This window comes from Stegastes partitus, unplaced genomic scaffold (genome assembly GCF_000690725.1).
Source record: "Stegastes partitus isolate 25-593 unplaced genomic scaffold, Stegastes_partitus-1.0.2 Scaffold552, whole genome shotgun sequence".
Lineage (NCBI taxonomy): Eukaryota > Metazoa > Chordata > Actinopteri > Pomacentridae > Stegastes > Stegastes partitus.
In genome coordinates, this window is record NW_007578283.1 from 303,243 (window position 1) to 324,242 (window position 21,000).

Genomic DNA, 21,000 nt, shown 5'->3' on the forward strand with positions numbered 1-21,000 from the left:
GTTTGACATGTCTCTGTAAAACATACTTAGAGTAATGCAACTGAGAAGAAGGGAAGTGAATTCAAAGTGCGTCTGTCAAGCTCTAAGGGCAACATGTTGTACAAGATGAATACAAATATATATTGTCAAGCCAGTGCTAAAGTAGAACTTCACAGTTAGCTCAGTCTTTTAAAGCTATCATATTGTGTCTTTTTTCAGCAAATTAACTGAAGTCTCGCATGTCCCCAGAATGTATATTTTAGTTTTTCACCTCAAAATACTGCAAACAAGGTTAATTTTCACCATGACAGCATAACTCCTGGTTTTAGCTCTCATCTAAACGGGCTGTTTCAGTGTCTGTAGCTGTAAATGTATCTGAACTGCCCCTTTAGGAAGAAGGCTCTCTGTTTACGATTGACAGTGATTAAATCAAAGCGTGAGACTAGGAGATTCTATTGGAAACATGTCGTCGTCTTTACTCGTGTTTGGCGAGTTTGTCAGATAACGTTTCAGTTCAAAAGTTAAGATTTTAGTGTTGCAGATTAGCAGCTTGGAAAGGGTTGTAAAGAAAGTCAACCAGTTTGGTGAACTGTGAGGCAGCTGCTCATTCTTACCGCTTCACCTGAATGCAGTGACCAGAAGGGGGCGGGATCATGCTAAACAACTTTCAGTGGAGTTCCTCGGTTTCTACTTCGTCACTGGATAACATTCTTACTGGCTTGTAAAGCTGGAAGGCCAGGGGCCCTTGAGGAATGGCAGTAGTAAGCGTTTTCATATCTTAACAGCTTCTTCTTTTTTACAAGTTTTGAAGACGTACAAAACACAATGAAAGTACAATTCACCACATGCGATCTGTAAGTATGAGGAATTAATAAATCCTTGTGTGGAGGATGTTGGTTTGACTGATACATTAACAAGCCAGTCAACATTAAACCGTCAAATTGTGTCAAAGAAAGGAAGTCCACCTTTCAAGGCAGTCAAGCATCTGGATGTCTGTGATTGGAAAGTCAGTCAGTATACAGCAACACCTCACTGACAGGTCTTTGAAGTCTGTGGTAAAACTGGTGCCAGAGTGCTTTAAGGAACTGTTGTTTAAAGTAAATGTCAACCTCGGCTGCCTGAGGACGAAACGCAAACGAGCTCACTGACTGATGTTAACAAGGAACTGGTGTTTCAGTATAACTTGTTTTACAGGTGGGAAAGAAAAAAAACAAAAAGGAAATAGTGAGTGAAGCTTTTCTCTTAGTTCTTTCTTTGTGGAGTGATGTCTTTTTCAACTGCAGGAAAACACAAGAGAGCATTCTGGAATTATCTACATCTGTGTTTGCATTTCCATTTATTGGTTCTGTCAATCTTTTACTTATTGTGGGCTCATTTTTCATTTTGCAAACGCTTTCATTCCAAAGTGAGGTACATCTGAGGGCAGATAAAACACAAGCAAGGTTCGAGTCAGGAGAAAACAACCTGGATAAGTGCCATAGAACAAGGTCAAGTGTGATAGGGCGTTGATGCCAATAGCGGGCTGTGGGGGAGGTATTAGGATTGCCAGTAAGGAGTTGCAATAGTCAGTGTGTGATATTATGAGAGCCCGTACCAGGAGTTGTGCTGCATGTTCAGACAGGAAGGATCTGATCTTCCTGATGTTGTATAGGGCGAATTGACATGACCGAGCAACAGAGGCCACATGAACCATGAAGGTCAGTTGGTCATCAATCATGAGTAAACGACAGGAAACGACAGGAAGAGCAGGGTATCATCAGCATAGCAATGGTATGAGAAACCATAGGCATGGATTATTGCACCAAGTCAGGTTGCGTATATTGACATTTCTCTGCAATATAAAGAAAAAAAATATCTTAAATTATCATGTACAATACTGTAAAAACAAATGGGGTGTCCACATATTTAAGATAATTTACTACCTATGCAACTTTATTTTGTTTCCATACTTGTCTCTTCTCTGCTCTGTGGAACCACTGCCTGCAGTTTAGTCAAAAAAATAAATAAATAAATCTATGAATTTTTCTCATGTGACTGGTGTCACAGCAGAGTCACTAATCGCTTCCCAGTTGTGTCAATGAGTGCACGTCACAGATTGCATATGTGAAGTGTCATTGAACCTGTATTTACTCTTAACAGTTTATTCATGTTTCATCAGAAGCTGCTTAATTTGCACTAAACTTTTGGTTTTATTTTAAATATGCCTTTTTTAATCACTCATGTTTGCTTATTTAACCTGTTGCCCTTGTTTTATAGTATTCTCTAGTCTCCAGGTAAAGCTGATTCTGTTTGATATGGAAGTAGTTTGTAGATCATCTGAAAGCTGAAAATCCAACACTATTTTATTTCTTTTATTTTTTACAGTTTCTGGCTGCGTTCACTGATGTCATTTTGCCAGTTTTCTAAAGATCAAACCTTTCCAACACGCCTGCAGGCTTTTTAGTTTAGAGAGTTTACAGAGCATGTCGCAATAAAACAGGTGCTGGATGTTTCATCAGCTGAAAGCATCTGCACATGCACGCAGAGACGACCATTTAGTCTGAGTCTACTTGCTTTTCTGCCAAAACAGCTGTGGGTGAGGGATTGTTTACACCTGGAAATAAACTTGTCAAAGATTCTTAATACGATGATGTCAACCTGGGGATATTCTCAATGTTGATCTTGGAATCACAGGTAGTTTCAGTTACGTATCTGTCAACATCAGTTTCCTTTAGCCAGAAACAGCACTCAGTCCATCGAGGAAGTTTTTGAAAATAATTGGACTGCATACTTTTCTAAGATTACAGGCAGAGCACTTTGCAATTTGCCTATGATACGAGTATGGAAGTAACAGGGAGTTCTGCACATTGGTTCAGGCACTTTGACGTGCGCAAACCCACTCATTTTATTGTCCTCAATAGGAAACTTGGCTTGCAGTCACAAGATATATTTAAAAAACTAAACATGTATACAATGTCTAAAACAAATGTCTAAATTTCTGCAAATTAAGCAAGAAACGCACGAGTTTTTAACCTAAAGCCTGGGAAAAGAGCTTCAAACTCAAAGTGGAGGTGTTGGTCCTTACAGTCAAATACAGACCAGGCCTTAGACGGAGAACCTGCTGGGCAAAGACAGCTGCTAAGGGGCTCTGTGAGTGACTTATCACATGACCAGCTGCTTCACAATACAGCTGAGGCAGGTTTAGTCCCTGATGTTCTCTTACCGAACGAACCAATTGCAGAAAACATAAGAACTGCGACTGAAACTGCTATGTGAGCGCCACAGAAAGGGTTAGAAAGCCAGTAAATACTGCAGGACAGACCAAAGGCCAAGTCCAATAACAAAGCACACAGTGGACGTACTTTTGCAGTATATAGCAGCTAGTTACAGACTGAACTGTAGCACCGTGATCCTTCCTGAGGTGTGATGAGCACAGGATCTCTGGAGAATTTAGACTCTCTCCAGTGTGTGGGCTCCCTCAATTGAAAGCATGCACAAATCAATGCACTTGCAAAGTTCAGCACAGACTACTTCAACTACAACGTTTTTAACGATTAACTATAAGGGTGTGGATGTTGAAGAATCTCACTAAAAACAGGATTTGTGTTGAGTACCAGTGGGCATGCTCGGGGTGTGGAAAGTCCACACAGAGCTGAACTGAATGAAGCCTGCTGCCCACAGACTTGGGTTAATGAGGAAATTTACATGACGTATATTTCTGACTGCTTGCGGACCTAAGGCGACCCCACACTGGTCTTGACACATCAACAAATCTTCCTGGGTTTCACATCCGTCTTGAAATCCTACACAGTATTTATTTCAGGCCAAGATAAGAACTCGATGGCACCATTCCAAAAGAAAGATTTCCTTTCGATGAAGTCATTCTGGAGTAGGTTTACTTTAGGCAGTGTTTACGGTTGATGTAATGCTGCATCACCCTACTTCTGCACGGCAACAGTCTCTCTTACCTCGATTACAACCTACACTTGAAGGTTAAGGATAAAAATACACTGGTTTGGGTGCTTAGGTTAAATTGACTATATTTGGTAATTTCTGAGTTTGATGAAGATCTAACCACAATTTAACCCTCTAAGCACTAATTATAGGCATGTTATCTTAAAAACAAGTTGATTTAGATTGAACTGTAACAATTACAGAGAACTGCTTCATTTTCAACTTTTTGACTGTCATGAGTTACTCATCTTTACATGTTAATTATACCTTTTTAATCAAGAAAAGTCATCTTTGTTTTTCCTTAAAAACTAACTCAGGCATTTTAACTGTCATATTGTGGAGGGGACATTTGAGTTCTTCGTACTTCTAGTCATGGTTGTGCTGTTTCCATAGAGGTGCTGGACTTTATATTGCAGTAAAAATGAGCCCAGAGTGAGTAAAAACATGTGGCAGGAGCAGAAAATGGCCAGAAAAATACAAGGAAACTTATGTAAACACACAGTGAGTGAAACACAGAAAGACAAAGCTGTTTGATAGCTTGCAGCTGTACTCAGTCAACACTCCATCAGAAGGGCAACAAATTAAAATGTTCGATCCAACAATTGCCTCTGGATCCTGTTTCAATCTCACTCCATGAGATTGTTCCTCGCAGTTTCCTTTGTGTGGTTCCAGTGTAAAGCCAGTATTTACAGCACTGTGCTATATTACAGCATAATTTAGAACCAACTCATGCTTTGATGTGATTGCTATTAACTGGCAGCATATCCATTCTGAACTTGGTAAGAGCTTACTGTCACGGTGCAGACACAGATACAGGCAAAGGAGCTCCTTAACAAAGGAGTTCATTAAATTATAGATTAACAGAAAACAATATAGAGGGATGAAGCTAAACAGAGGGGGAAAACCAGAATGGATTTACAAAGGGGGGAAAAACTACAAAAACCCTTGAAAACTCTAAACAAAGAACTACTAAGATTAAAAAACAAAGCTACTCAAACAAACGGGGATACTTACAGGACAGGGGACAAAAACTGAAGAGGGGCAGACAGGCTCGGGTGATCCCGGATCTGGCAAGGGCTGGGGGCAGGTACAGGCTGGCTGGGGCAATGCAGGCTGGAAACCAGTGGCAGGAACACAGGAGATGAAGGTCAATGGTCTATGGTCAGTGTATAGAGGAATGAACAGGGCTTTATAGCAGGAGATGGATGATTGAGTTCAGGTAAGCCCATCCCCTCATCTGTCTCCAGTACCTGTGATCAGGCGGGCTGCAAGCAGGGCTGGAGTGACTAAGGCCCTGTTTAAATGTGGCAAAAATAGATTTAATGCATCTGGGCCTTTGGTTCACACGTAAACGAAGCTACAAGTCACTGAAAACGATCGTATCTGACAACTCCGGCCAAAGTGGAGATTTGGAAAAACTCTGTCTTTACGTTTGCATGTAGACAGGAAGAGACGGAGTTTGACGCCACAGTGTGCGACAAAAGCGTCATCAGACATAATATGTGTGTGACCTATGTTTACAGTTTGGCTACTGTGTGTGTTGCTGTTAAAGCAGTGCTAGTTTTTACATTTGTGCAAATGCTTTTGTCCTTTACATTCAGAAATGTTCTATTATGTGGAGGAGCTTCTCTGTCGGGCCAAACAAACGACCCTCGTGCCATTATCGTTGAAGTAACAAGAAGTAATTTGTGCCATTCATTGTTGTGTTTTTTCCAGGATTCTGATTGGCCAAGCATGGCTTTATGCTTCTCGTTACACTGCCCCCTATAGGTTTGGCATGCTCATAGCAGCTCTTGACGTGTTTATGCGGGTTTGTGTAAACAAAGATTTTTTTTGAAAACGATCTGGTGTGAACAATGTTATTTTTGATTTCTTTTTTTTCCAGCTCATAGCAGCGATCCAGGGTGTGGATAAGATCATCGGTCAGCTCATGAACGGCCTCAAGCAGCTCGGCCTGCACCGCTGCGTCAACATGCTGATTGTGGCTGATCACGGTAACATACAGTGCCAAACCTCCCTGATTTACACCCATTGCTGGTCCTTATTTATTTTGCTTTCATTTGATCTTTTTTTTTTTGTTGCAAAAAATGCATTCTGAAAACAGACGAAGTCACTTAACTTGTTATCACAATGTCACTAATATGCCTTTTCGTAATATCAGATTATTTTCCCGAGAAAATCCAAGCAGCTGGTGATTCACTTTGAACAAACGGATTTTTAACAATGTTATGATGATACTGGCTAAAAAAAAACTACAATGGAATCGCTGACTGCCGTTGACGAAGAAGAGAAATCACGTCAGTGGTGTTGTGTGGCATCCAAAAAAAAGTGATCTAACACTGACATACTGTTGCAGGTATGGAGGAGACGAGCTGCGACAGGAAGGAGGTTCTCCAGGAGCTAGTTGGAGATACCAGCAATTACTTTGTAATTCAGGGTCCGTTTGGGCGCATCCGTGGTATAAATAAAGACACCGTCGGTGAGTTAATGTACAGACACAACCTACTTTCCTGTTGCTTCACTAACCACACTGATTAAGTAATAATCCAGGTATTAGTTCTGATCCACACTGAAACTCTGCACGTTGATGATAGCTTTCAAGAGGCTTGACATTTTATCAGCTTATTGAGAACCGTGGCGTCTCCCAATAAGTATCCAGCTGCATTCCTGTTAAACACACAGTGAGTGAAACACAGAAAGACAAAGCTGTTTGATAGCTTGCAGCTGTACTCAGTCAACACTCCATCAGAAGGGCCTCTAGATCCTGTTTCAATCTCACTCCATGAGATTGTTCCCCGCAGTTTCCTTTGTGTGGTTCCAGTGTAAAGCCAGTATTTACAGCACTGTGCTATATTACAGCATAATTTAGAACCAACTCATGCTTCGATGTGATTGCTATTCCATGCATATCCATTCTGAACTTGGTAAGAGCTTACTGTCACGGTGCAGACACAGATACAGGCAAAGGAGCTCCTTAACAAAGGAGTTCATTCAATTATTATTTATTTATTATTATTTTCATTTATTATTTACTTATTGGCGTCTCCCAATAAGTATCCAGCTGCACTCCTGTTAAATACAAGCTCCAGTAGACATTTTAATTCACTAGTTGGACAAAGTGCACATCTGTTTAGTGTAAAGTGGAACAAAACAACCCTCTTATTCCTGGACAACCCAGGTGTTCAGCCACTCATCAATGCATCTGCGCAAGTAAACATTCCAGAGCGTCGAAGGTTGGGTTGGCAAAAGCAGCCAAGTATGACGATAGATACATATCTCGCATCTAATCTCAGTTTTGTTTGTTACAAGAGAAGATGACTTTGACTGACAGCTTAATAATGACAGTTTTGACTCTACTCCAAGGGAAATTTAGCAACTTCAAAACTTTGTGTATCCGTCCCCTGACTTATGCTTTTCAATAACCTTATTACAGAGTTACAGAGGGGTGTTCTTTTGTCTTCATGGTGTAGTTATAGCCAGAAGTAAAGTTGTCCTTAAATGTGTTCATACCCTCCCATTAAAGAAGGAAAAGAACAGCTGTCACTGAGATAAGTTGAAATTGACAAAAGTAATAATACAAATTTTATGAAAATCATGACATTGCTTTTGAATTGTGGTTCAACAGAAATATTAAAAAACAAACAAACAAAAAAACAAGCAAACAAACATGATGGGACCCGTAAAAACTGTTGAACAACCCTTTGAGCCAATCACTACAGTCAAGTGTTTTCTGTAGCCCTCAATCAGACTTCTGAACCTGTTGACACGTATTTTGATTTTAATCCACTGCTTATCAGCAAAGTACTCGTAATTTGTCCTGGACAGTTCTGTTTTTTTTTAAATTATTCTTTTCAACCACAATTCAAAAGCAATGTCTTATTTCACTAAATTACAATTTTGCAAATTTTTATTTATGATTACTTCGTTCAGTTTCTAGTTGAGTGACTATTGTGAATTTTGCCTTTTCTGTAATGGAAGGGTATGAATACATTTAAGGACAACTGTACTGATTCACCACTGACTGGTGACAGGTGTCTTTATAGTACAGTCACTGAATGAGACACATTTAATGCACTCAGATGATCTCTATTTCATTATTAATTGTGTCACTTCCAGCACCATTTGGCTGCATGTGTGTTGAATTAGGTGAGCCACTTTAAAGAAGGTAAATTCCTACAGGATCACGTACTAAAAAAATAGATGTTTTTAATTTAATGAAATCAATCCATCCATCCATTATCTATACACCACTTAATCCTCACTAGGGTCGCGGGGGGCTGGAGTCTATCCCAGCTGACTCAGGGTGAAGGCAGGTTCACCTGGACAGGTCACCAGTCTATCACAGGGCCACACTTAGAGACAGACAACCAAGCACACTCACATTCACACCTACGGACAATTTAGAATCACCAATTAACCTCAACATGTTTTTTGGCTGTGGGAGGAAGCCGGAGAACCCGGAGAGAAACCACGCTGCACGGGGAGAACATGCAAACTCCACACAGAAAGATCCTGGGTGTCCTCACTGGGATGCAAACTGGTGACCTTCCTGCTGCGAGGCAATGATGCTAACCACCGAGACACCTTGCAGCCCATTAAATGACATTACTTTGTAAAGAAAAGAAAAATCTGTTTTCATTTAGACGTGAAAGAGTGTTTTTGGAGTTATGTTGTCAGAAAAGCCAAATTAAATTGACCACAAGTCATTGCTGAAAAGCAATAAAAATGGGATGATTATCTTTTAATGGGCACTGCGTGATGCACTGGCAACAGTTTTGTGCTTAAGTTTCTGTAATGACAGAAATGTGTTTCCCTTCCAACAGTGGACTCAGCTGGACTCGTGGCTAACATGACTGTAAGTATTTAAAAGACTCTCGGGGTCAAAATATTAGTTTTACATGCAGCAAAGGAACATTTTAAGTGACTTGTGTAGAAATAGTGTAATTTTTTTCTGGCCACATATAAGACATAAACACAACTAACTGCTATAAAAAATCAGTATCTGTTGATTTCAGTGTAAGAAGCCAGACCAGAAGATCAAGCCGTACCTGAAGGCCCACCTACCAAAGCGCCTCCACTTTGCCAACAGTCGTCGCATCGAAGATGTTAACGTCCTGGTGGAGCCTAAATGGCTCTTTGAGAGGTACAGTCGTGACTCGATAATCCGACACTAAATGTAAAACCTTCTTTTATGTCGGATAGCAAGGCTGTCGGATTGTCAAGACGGAGGTCGAGATACAAGGAGGGCGTGATGCTTGAAGTGATTTGCTGTTAATATTTATTGTTTATAGTTGTTATAACAACTCATGTATTGTTTGAGCACTACACATCGCTGGATTTCACATCTGATTAACTGGTGCGCTTGTGCACGTTTCGGCCACTTCCACCCCGGAGGAGCGCTCCGACAGGGTGGAAGTGTCTGGAATACACAGGCAGTACTTGGCTGCTGCTGATAGGGTAGCAGTCACACTTCTGTTCCCACCATCGGGTAGTGGCGGCGGTGGGGGAGTGGCGGGCGATTTTAAAGTTTTTCTAAAAAGTTTAAAATTGCATTATTTGCTCCACCATTACCATCCGTGTTTACTTCCACAAACACTGAGCATACTCGCTGCATGTGACGTAGTTGACACTTTTGGGTGGTATGAAGTTCACACAGCAGATCACATACAAGTCGCATTTAATTGGAAATGTGAACGAACTCGCAAAAAAATCAGATTTCACAAAAAAATCTGAATTGAGCATTTAGTCCTGCAGTCTGAACGTAGCCAATCTGTCGGATTGTTCAGTCAGATAATACTCCGTTATCCTTATTTGTGACATAAAATGTCATGTTGGAGTCAGAATTCAAGGCTGTCAGTATGTTAAAGCTATTTTTTATGGGTTCTGTTCGTTTTTTCTAAAAACCTGATAGCCAGGTTTTCGGATTGTTAAGGGTCGGAATGTCAAGTCATGACTGTATTTTATCTGCGGTTTGTCTGCCATGTCCGATTTTCAAACAGCGGCGTCTTTGCTAATTTTACACTTCCTGGAAGCGCGGCGCCGGCCACATCAGTGTGTATGTAGGTTGAAAAACTTCTTGTGATCATGTGACCTTGGCCCAGGGTCTGATTGGCAGCTGCAGATTTTCTCACGGGGCGCAGCTCGGTGCGTCCTGGACCCGTCCACTTTCACTGTAAGCCAGTTAATTTAGTCTTTATTTGCTTTTGTCTTCTGTGGCTGGATATCAAAACTGTCCGTTCTTACGACTGCGCTTTCTGACACCATCACACGGCCTCTCCCCTCCTCGTCTACTAGATAACAGCTACTGTTGTGATGGCTTAATTCATCGGCCATGCTGTCAATGGAGAAAAGACGGCTCGTAGAAAACATGCAACTGGGTTTAACCTCGGACAGATGTGACACGAGAACGCTCTAGTTTATTATTTTTAAAGTCATTTTTGGCCAGACACCTGTCAGAGCACCACAGCAGCTACTGCAGCCTGCTATGTGGGGCGTTTAGGGAGCATCAGTAAATTGTAGCGTCTATCGATAAGAAAATGTTGAGCAAGTCATAAGTTTTGTATGTGACCAGGTGGGAGGTGCAACAAAATGAGAAAGTGGGTCGTACTGGTACTACCAGTGAAAAAGTTAGTCTGGAACCCTGACTAGTGTTTTTTTTTTCATTTTTTATGTTGTGTGTTTGTGCAGATCCTGTAAATATTGATTAAAGTTTGATGAATGGTTTTGAAATTTAGTTCTGGTAAATCTTGATAATGTTAAATCAGATTATGATTAGGATGTCCTCCAAAGGTAGAACATTTGTATTCCTGTAAATACTTGTGACATGCAGTTGAAACCATTTCTGAGTGATGAACCAGTGATGGGAACTAAAGGGCAGTTAGGAACGTTAAAACATGGAACATCCCGGTGTAGTGACTCATATTACTCTACAGGAACAAACACCGTTTTGACGTCACACTAATCTGGCGTGGAATTTTTTGGACCACTTGGGAGGGTCACAATTAGGAGACAGATCAGGATGTTTTTCCCCCTTAATCCACTACATTCTGATGCAATTTCAATAACTTTTCTGTATCAGTTTATGATTGAAATATCTTGATGTGTGGAAACGAAAACACAAATTCGGGAGTTACTTCAAAATAGAGTTGAACATAACATGTCAAGCATTTTGTGTTGCTTTTGAAGATTTACTCTGCTGTTGATTAACTTGCATTATTTAACATTGAACCTGTGGCAGACTGGCCTAACCTCCTCTGTATTCCTAACTGAAACCTACAAATGTAGAATTAAGAGTTATACAGGCTGTTTTCAGGTAAAGTTTCTGGGAGGCAGAAAATCACAATACACAGAATGTCAGTGATTAAGACACGAGTGGGAGGGACTTGGAATCTTCATGCCAGGCTCACTGTATATTTTAACAGTAGGTTAATTCCCGCCATAATGACATCACAAACATCAGACTCTCGTCAGCACACTGAGCGAAAACACAGATGTGTAAAATAAATCTGATCCTTGTGGCTGCTGTAAACTTCCATGCCAGTAGAGTTTATTGCCTCACCCCGTTGCCATTTTTCAGAGTTAATATTAAGTCAGTTTCCTGAAAGTCATTCTGATAACAACCTTCAGATGTGAAAACAAATCAAGTTCCAATTTTGTTGCTGAAAATAATTAAGATTTAATTGCAAAAATGATAATCTCTCCAGTAGCCCTGCGATAGACTGGCGACCTGTCCAGGGTGTCCCCTGCCTTCGCCCTAAGTCAGCTGGGATAGACTCCAGCCTCCCGCGACCCTAATGAGGATTAAGCGGTGTATAGATAATGGATGGATGGATGGATGGATAATCTCTCCAAGCTGTGTTACCAAAGAGTTCAAACATTAAAACAAATGACTTTTTAGCTTCAGTCTACACATCCAGGGCCTGAAATAATGAACAGGATCATCATAAAATGCTCAACAAACAATAATGTCCCTGTGGTCAAAACCTAAATCCGCTACAGACTCAAATAAAACATGTATGTAGTCTTAATGGGCTGCGTTTCAGTCATTTCAGAACCATTTCAGATTTATTCAAGTCTTTTTTAAGAAAAGAAAATACTGTCTTTACTAAAGCTGAGGCGTTTGTTATTGCAAAAGCACAGTCACCGTTCGACTTAAGCCTCGACTTTGGTAACAGCCAAAAGGGCCCCTCCCGAGGATCTAAGGCTGTGATCTGATTTGTATATGTCTAACATGTTAACATCTGCTTTGTAGATTGGGGGCCGACCTACATGTGCTTTAACCCGCTGGATAACAAAAATCCACCAGCTGGTTTCAAATACTTATCTTTTAGAAAAAAACTGCCAAGATTACACAGTTTGTTAGCCAGAAAACAAAAAGAAAGAAAAGAAAATGAAAACTGAATCACTCATGAATGGTTGTGACCAACCATTGTAGGACTTTGCGGCTGAACTGCAGGCCGTGTTTCGCTACAGCAGACAAATATGAAAAAGGATTACAAACAAAATTATTAAAACATATACAGTGTTCAGAGCCACGGCATATTTTTCGGTCGTGGTTACACTTATGCGCAACCGAAAAATTTTGTGCATGAAAATTTCAGTGTTTCATTTTCATACAATAAATGATCAAATGCTCTTCTTTTGCTTTTATGATTTACAGCAACATAACTTCATTGTAACGCCCAAAAGACTGATGTGCTCTGCAGTGAATAATGAGCCCACAGTGAGAAAACGAAGCAAAAAATGCCCAGAAGCTCCTTGGAGTTCAAATGGCTACAAGTGATTTGTGAAATTTGATTAATTTTATAGTAAAACTGAAGAGGTTTTCTGTGTCTCCACAGAGCTCCACAATCTCTCACATTCTGCTCTGGCGGGAATCACGGCTACGACAACGATGTTGAAAGCATGCATGTGAGCGCTCAGGATTTCTAAATTTTTCAGTTCATTCTGTTCCTTTGTTTCCCTAACTTGGCCGCGTTTGCAGCTCTGAAATACGCCTTTCCAAATGATCTTCTTTGTCTTCTCTTGTAGGCCATGTTCGTCGGTTATGGCCCAAAATTTTTGAACCAAACAGAGATCGAACCCTTCAGCAGCATTGAGCTATACAATCTCATGTGTGGTGAGTATATGGCTCTTCAAATAATTACTAACTGTGCGTTATAATTTGTTGCGGTTTGGCCAAGGATTGAATTAGAAATGATCTAAAACCAAAGCCAAAATAGAAAATGTAAATGTCGCAACTCAAAACGGGTAAATGCATCTCTGAAATGACGTAAGTGTAAAAGCCGTCCCTGCTTGCATCTGCATTACCACAAAATAGACGGCATGTTGTTCATGATGATTTCACTGTCTCTACAAAGCTGTTATGGAATATTACGTAACCTGTGGTTAACTTAATTCACTGGGTCATGCAGATGTGCTAGAAATCTTCCCCACCCACAACAATGGGACCCACGGCAGCATGAATCACATTCTGAGGAAGCCCTATCACATACCAACACACCCTGCAGAGCAGAGTGTGCAGTCTGAGTGTCCCCTGGAGAGTCTGCTCCCTGGTGAGGCCCTGGGATGCTCCTGTTCTGGCCTGGTGAGTATCGTCACTCATCCGGAGGTTTTCCGGGCATGTCCAACTAGAAGGAGACCATGAGGTAGAACTTGCTGGAGAGATTATATTTCTCATCTAGCCTGGAAATGCCTTTAAGATCCCCCAGGAAGATGTGAAAAGCGTTGTGTGGGAAAGTCTTGAATGAACTGCGTGACCCAAGACCGAATTAGCGAATCACTAACAGCAGTTCTACGATGTTCTGTTACATAGACATGTTAAGCACTGTAGGGTAAGAAATAAGTTAGACTTATATCCACACTAAAGCAAATGACTGCATTAATTAAAATGATCAAAACCAACCTTTAAATTATTCGTCCACCGATAGAATTTATATTTATCTGTGATTTATGGGCTGCAAGGTGGTACAGTTGGTAGCACTGTTGCCTCGCAGCAAGAAGGTCGCCGGTTCGCGTACTGGGATCTTTCTGCGTGGAGTTTGCATGTTCTCCCCATGCAGAGTGGGCTCTCCGGCTTCCTCCTACAGCCAAAAAACATGCTGAGGTTAATTGGTGATTCTAAATTGTCCGTAGGTGTGAATGTGAGTGTGCTTGGTTGTCTGTCTCTAAGTGTAGCCCTGTGATAGACTGGTGACCTGTCCAGGGTGTCCCCTGCCTTCACCCTAAGTCAGCTGGGATAGGCTCCAGCCCCCCATGACCTTAGTGAGGATTAAGCGGTGTATAGATAATAGATGGATGTATAATTTATAATTATACAGAGTTATGCCTGTTGAAAATAAATATAAATATCACATTTACAGGATCGCAAAGAGTCTTTGCTGCTGCTAAAGGGTAGTGGTGATTACGCTAGAGAATAGCAGCGTTAGCAGTGAAGACAGCCATAGTGAAACTCCGTCGGCGCTTGTTAAATATTTTCCCATGACATACCCTTGAAAACAACGTATCGACCCAGTTTGCAGCGAACTTTTTTCAGGCAGCAGTGTAACGGCTTGTTACTCTGTTATGACACTGGCAAGAACCCTGTATGCAATTATTATTATTATTGTTATTTGCAAAAATTATTTCATGACTGAATCGCTTGTTCACATACGGGGATTCCCACTGATAGACAATCAAAATGAATGTTACAGAAAGCTGCCATAGTCCAGATCCCGCTATACCCGTCTGCAGGGTAGACGGGATCAAAGCGGCAGACCGATAAAGCGGTCTGCAGGGTTGAATGGGTTGAAAGCTGCAGACCGGTATAGCGGGCTATCCTGTTGAAAGGGTTAAGCAGGGTGTGTCATAGATTGAGTGGCCTTAAAATAGAGCCAGTGTGAACCAAATACGAGTTGGGAGTGAGACTGGTCTGTGTTATCATAAGGAGACAGCCAAATAATCCTAAAGGTAGCAATCCTTAGGAGCATTTCAAAGCTGCCATCTCAGCAAATAACTGCAAAATAACAATATCTATTTCACACATCACCCAAAATGAAACAACCCAATAAATCATACTAAATCCAACCACGGATGGCAGTGTCCCAACATCAGCTCAGTATTGCTGGTTTTATAGCACAACAATTTAGCACAGCAACATGAAGCCAAACCAAGGGTTCTTAACTTCTCCAAGTGGGTAATTAGAGAATAAATCCCACTGACATCATAGTATTGCGTGAGGAGCTCTGAAATATGGCTATGACCAATCAGAAAGCGATCTTTTGTTTAAAGTGCGGCACTAAATATGTGCCCAGGTTGTTAACTGTGGTTATTGGTGAAACATGCAAGAACACGTTGTAGTTTCATAGAATTTTGTAAAAATCAAAACAGAGCTGCAGCTGTTTCAATAGAAAAAGAAACTGAACGTGAAAAATGATTTCATGCGGACATGTTTATTGGCAGCTTCAAAATGAGATAAATGGTTCCTTCAACGCAGAAAATGATAAAGTGCCTTTCGGACTCATAAATGAGACACAATGAAGTGATTGAATAGTTTTGGGCTCTAACAAACGGTGTAATTTTAGTGATTTTTTATTTTCTGTTTTTTTCTAATCGTCAGTTTCTGGGGTTCAGAAGGTTAATGTAAACAGATTGTTGCAACTTCCCACTTCTAAAATGCTGTGCGAATGGGTCTGCGTTTGAACAGCTCACAAGACAGACAAGAAACGCCTTTGAGGGTTAGCTAGAGCAGTTTGGCAGTCTCCAAGAGAAAGTGAAACAGGGCACGCTGACCTTGAAGCCAATGCAGTGGGCAGTCAATAATTCCATCTTACTGTAAAAGCAAACCCATTCACGAAAGGGTTTAATGCATTCACTGGATTAATGATTCATGGAGGCTTGTTTTGCCCCTGGTGGGCGGCCAAGACTTCAATCTCACCATGACTGGATAATAGACCTGCAGCCAGTTACAAACATGACTTCTTTGGGGAGTTTGGAATCCATGGTAACTGCTGAAACAGTGATGCTGGCCGGAGAGTGGCACTTGTACCTTATTTATGTCAAGGTTCAAGTGAAATAAATAGGTTGTCCAGTGAGTTAGCATTTGAGTCAACTGGAAAATGTTAGCGAGCAAAGAGAAAAGGTCGCGACACCTTGACTTTTGCTTCCTACTGTGGCTCAAGCTCCAGCAACGCCAGATCTCAAAGTACACCGAACACAACTCTTCATCAGGTTCTTCCCGAATGATGACGCACACATCTCTCCGTTTGCTTATCACCAGGGTGTAGTCAAACTGCGATAAGGTTACATGAGGTTCTTTCAGGGGTGTAATTTCTGCTGTAATTCCTCCTACGTCCTTTTTTCCCCCTGGTATTAAGCAGCTTTTTACTGCCATGAGCACGTACAAAGTGGCGTGAACGTTTACAGGAAAAGCTCCTGTAACCAGTCAGCATCCAACAGCTTCGATATCAACTCTGAGCGTGCAAAAACGAGGACAAATATTTCACTTTATTTGTAAAATACTTGAACTTTTTTCTTTTAAAATTCTGACTATATCATAAAATTATTCCCAAAGTTAGGAGTTAATTCTTAAAATATGTACTTTTTTCCTAACATATTTCCAATATACTACATTTCCTAACATTTTACCTCATATTAGTAATTTCCCTGAGGTTTCCACCAAGGGGATCAATAAAGTTCTATTCTACTCTATATCTTCTGCATTGTCTAAACAAAAAAATATTAAAATCTTGGTTAATGTGTAGCTCTATTTTAGAAAAATACAACATACCAAGAAGATAAAATGCTTAACAATAAGTTGTTTATTAAATGGAACTTATATTTAATGTTAGTTTATAAAGGAGTAAGACATGAGATGGGACACATATTCCAAGATTAGTGGAAGGACAAAGCAAAGATAATCAGAAGGTTTTAAATCATAGTGTCCATTATACGGATCTATAGCATATATAGTGTGCATGTGTAGAGCTCTATTGTATTGTATTTCTCAGCTCTTCCGATTTATAGGTTTTTTTGGTTTCTTTTTCTTCCTGTCACTTTTTTGTGCTCTTTCCTGTATCTATACTGCTGCAACAAGTGAGTTTCCCCATTGGTGGTGAAAAATAAAGGGCAATCTAGTCTAATCTAATCTAAAAGTGGCTTTCCAGCACTATGAAGCGTGTCTGTGTTGCAGGAAGAAAAAGGATATTTTTTTCTCAGTCATCGATGTCACTTTAGAACCTCATGAAATGGACGATCCAGATGTGGAAACTGCTATTGGAGAAGAGATCTTAAATCTGGAAAAGCAAGAAATTCAGTCTGGGAACGGAGTCTGTGTTTTAGCTCGAATCGGAAACGAGTCAAACATGACGACGATTCCTGCTTATTGTGCTGTTGATTGCGCAGTTTCGCAGCTTCGACCTGCAAGGCAGGAACTTGGAAAGGACTGTGAAACAAAACATTAGCAGCAGGTCCTTAAAGTCCAAGACGTTGAAGCTGTTGCAGATGGTTCCAGCATTTCACCCAAAATCAATTCGGAATTTGTTCCAGTGAACGAAATAATTATAATGCCTTCTTGGCAAACCCGGCAGTTGCTTCACTGTGGGAAGATGTTGGCCACACAAGAGTTTCTAGATGGAATGGTTTCATGGGTTCATGTTTGCCTCAGGTCCTTGGTTCTCTGGAAGTAATTTTGCAGGAAACAAACACTGCTCTTCTTAAAATAGAATGATGCCCAGAAAAACCATCCATCATTTCATTAGAAAATGTTGTATGGCAACAGAATATTTTTATGCTGTAAAAAAACAAACAAAACAAAACAAAAAAAAAAAAAACAAAATCTGTATTTTTACACATTTACCTTCATTGCTTTTTCTGTATTTACTGAAATTCAAAAAATATCCCAAAAATAATAAATCAGCCTGTGGAATTACATGTTTAAAAAAAAAAAAAAAAACCCTAAAAAAATATTTAAAGAATTTTTTTAACTGTTAAAATACAATTGCAGATTTATCATAATTTTAAAAAATATTTCCTTTTTATTTATTAAAAAGGAAAACATGAAATTAAAGTTTTGCACTGTAAAAATATTTCTAAAATGAAACACAATTAACAACCAGAACAGATGCATATAAATATGCTTTATTAAACATTAAAAAAACTAAAAAATAAACAAATAAATAAACATGATCTAATGAATGGTTACTATCCAGTTTATTAGTTTTTTGTGCTTTTGCCAGCAGTTCCTTTTCTTTAATTTATTTTTTCCCTTTTTTTATTTTTCGTTTGTTTTAGATTAGACTAAAATAGTGTCCTGTAATTGACTGACATGCAGTTCGAGCATGATTAAGCCATGGTGAATATTTATGGGGGGGAAGCACAAATGTAGCTCAAGGGTTTTGAAAGGAGAACGATTTGAGGAGCTCCAGAAGTGTGTTTGGCTGTAATAAGTCTGGAATATATCTCAAAACACAGTTTGAACATCTAGGTTGTTTTTTTAAAAACATAGATCTCACTTTGGTGTTGCTGAAATATTAGACATAACACCAATAAGGTCTCCTTGAAATTATTAAAAGCTGAAAGATACTAAAATGAAAGCGTGGTAAATAAACGTAGTGGACGACTGTGGACTGAATTCGGATGAAGAAGCTTTCTGTTGGTGATATCAGAAGCCTTGTACATGTTGTGAGGAAGTTTGTTATGAATCACTGAAACAGTACATTATAAAATCCCTGCATTTCTCTGTATGGTCCCAGTTCAGTTCAGTTTGATGAGATATAAAACATGACTGCATTTATATATTGTTTATTATTGTTTACTGTTCAATGTTTGTCTCTTGTTAGGACGCAGATGTCAACAGACGCCTGAATCTGACTGCACAAGAAGGTGATTTTTAACATTTTTCCTTGTTTTTAGATTGTTTTAAATGGATACATTTCATTTTTTGTCATTTTCTCCGCATTGTTGTTTCGCATCTCACTGTTCATTTTCAGGAAACATCAAACACTGATTGGACAGTGGGACCTCTTGTCACAATATCTCCACCACTGATGGCAATGATTAGGACTAAAGCGCACTTTCCCTTCTTTCAGTATCTGCTGCAGAGAAGAAGCACCTGCTGTTTGGTCGTCCTCGCGTGCTGCAGCCCGACCAGAAGTACTGCATCCTCCACCAGGAGGGATTCATGAGCGCCTACAGCAGCTCGGCCCTGATGCCTCTGTGGAGCTCGTTCACCATCGACAAGCCGGTATGTACATCAGTGGGGATGGAAATGATCTAAAATGGGAAGTATCATTACTAGAGATGTTAGAATTGCTGTAAAAATTGCTGGAAAAAATGGATTTTTGAGGAACAACTGTTTGGGAATGTTGTGGTTTTGTACAAAATGTAAAATTAACCAGATTCCTGATGACTAATTTAAATTCAAGCCATTGCTCTATTGTTATCTATTGGATTTTGCAGGATCGCTGAGACTGCTAGATATATGAAAACTAAATAGAAAAAGTGATAAATAGGGCTTTCCATAATATAAGTAGTAACAAGCAATTCTTCAGACACGTGTCTAACAACCAAATATGAAACAAAGACGTAATGTTGAATCTTTCACATTAAGATGCATTAAAATAAATAAAATAAAAATAACATAAGTGAATTGATGAATGAAATAAAACAACAGATCAATGAAATTCCAGCTTGAACCTCATGATATAAGAATACACACTAAACCTCATCTGTGTGGAAAACATGGGAAAAACAAGTGGAATTTTTTCAACCTTTGTCTGATTCAGACATGGTTCGATTAACAGACGTATGTATTTAGTCAGTAGCGACGGTGCAATTTTCTGCATCAATGCTCCTGTGTGAATCACAAGTTTTACATTTTCTGCTGAAGTTCCAGAATCATGCTGCTGACTGTTGGCAGCTGATGAATCAGGAAGGAAAACAGCTTTAGTAAAAAAAAAAACATTTTTCCAGCTGTGTAAAAAGCAAGCGTGCTGTTTTCTTCCACCATTCGAATGACTTTTCTGTCTGTTTTGAGATCATTTCGAAAGCTTAAATAACTCTCCAATACATCATGTAACTCAGATTTATTTCTATAGCACCTTTTGAAAACACAGGAAATCAAAAGGAGCACCGGGGCTCAGACTTGTACTAAAACAAGATTAAAAAGGCATTTCAATCAGATATGGTCATATATAATATCAGTCCCTTGATTTTTGAGTGTTTTAATCTGATTAAAACGAATGAATATTGGAGTTATTCTGGTTGCAGCAGAGTGAAGCTCGAATAAATCTAACACTAATAAATGTCAGCATTAAGGGTTGGGTCTAAGGATAGTAATAATAGAAAAACCTATAAAATGGTGATAAACAGGACTTCATCAGTGTGATTACAGGATCTACATTGACTTTAAAGCCGATGTTTGGATAGTAATTTAAGTTCAAGAAATACATGAGTCTAGATCCAGTCATGAGCCTTTTCTGGGGCTTTTGTCTCTCTTGATAATTATCCGCCTGCAGAGTTTCTTGGAGATAAAATTCCTGGATATGTGAGCTCAGCAAATGCCATGGTTTTGTCCATGTATGGCCAATATTCTACTACACTGTGTCTCAAACAAGCTTTATTTGTACGGCACCTTCAGACAGCTCAGTCCAGCCCAGGCGCACGGCCAGCACACAAGCAGAAATGTAAACAGATTAAAAAGACAAAAACCTGAAAATGAAATAGTAAAAAGTAGATACAATTAGATTAAAAGACAAACCATAAAAATACAATAACATAAAAAAAAAACACGGACTGAAAAGATTAAAAAGACAAAGCAGTCGAATAAAATGAATTAAAATGTGATTTTCTATTCATGCAGTTTGTTTTCATGCTTTTATGTGACAACTGCTTCAGCTTGCATGATGTTTGACTTCTGCGGTTCGTCAGTTTCCACAAACAGTCATTATGCAATATACATAAATGACGAATTGTCCAACATTTTTTTGCTCCACTTTTGTTTTTGGTTGCACAGCTCTTCCTTTGTCTCCTCCTGCACAACCTGTTTACATTCATGATTTAAAATATCTCACACAACTTAATTTAAAGATAATACACTTTTACTAAGATGAT

The 21,000-nt window shown here is 39.6% G+C and overlaps 1 protein-coding gene across 1 annotated transcript in view; it reads left to right on the forward strand.

Moving 5' to 3' along the window:
• The window catches only part of LOC103362057 (venom phosphodiesterase 1), a 53,187-nt gene that overhangs the window by 20,826 nt on the left and 11,361 nt on the right, over window positions 1–21,000 (forward strand). Inside the window, exons 12-20 of the mRNA XM_008288312.1 lie at window positions 5,798–5,906; window positions 6,269–6,391; window positions 8,736–8,767; window positions 8,928–9,055; window positions 12,753–12,822; window positions 12,943–13,030; window positions 13,326–13,502; window positions 18,736–18,771; window positions 18,978–19,132. Coding sequence (XP_008286534.1) covers window positions 5,798–5,906; window positions 6,269–6,391; window positions 8,736–8,767; window positions 8,928–9,055; window positions 12,753–12,822; window positions 12,943–13,030; window positions 13,326–13,502; window positions 18,736–18,771; window positions 18,978–19,132 — 918 coding nt within the window. The remainder of the gene's footprint in view (window positions 1–5,797; window positions 5,907–6,268; window positions 6,392–8,735; window positions 8,768–8,927; window positions 9,056–12,752; window positions 12,823–12,942; window positions 13,031–13,325; window positions 13,503–18,735; window positions 18,772–18,977; window positions 19,133–21,000) is intronic.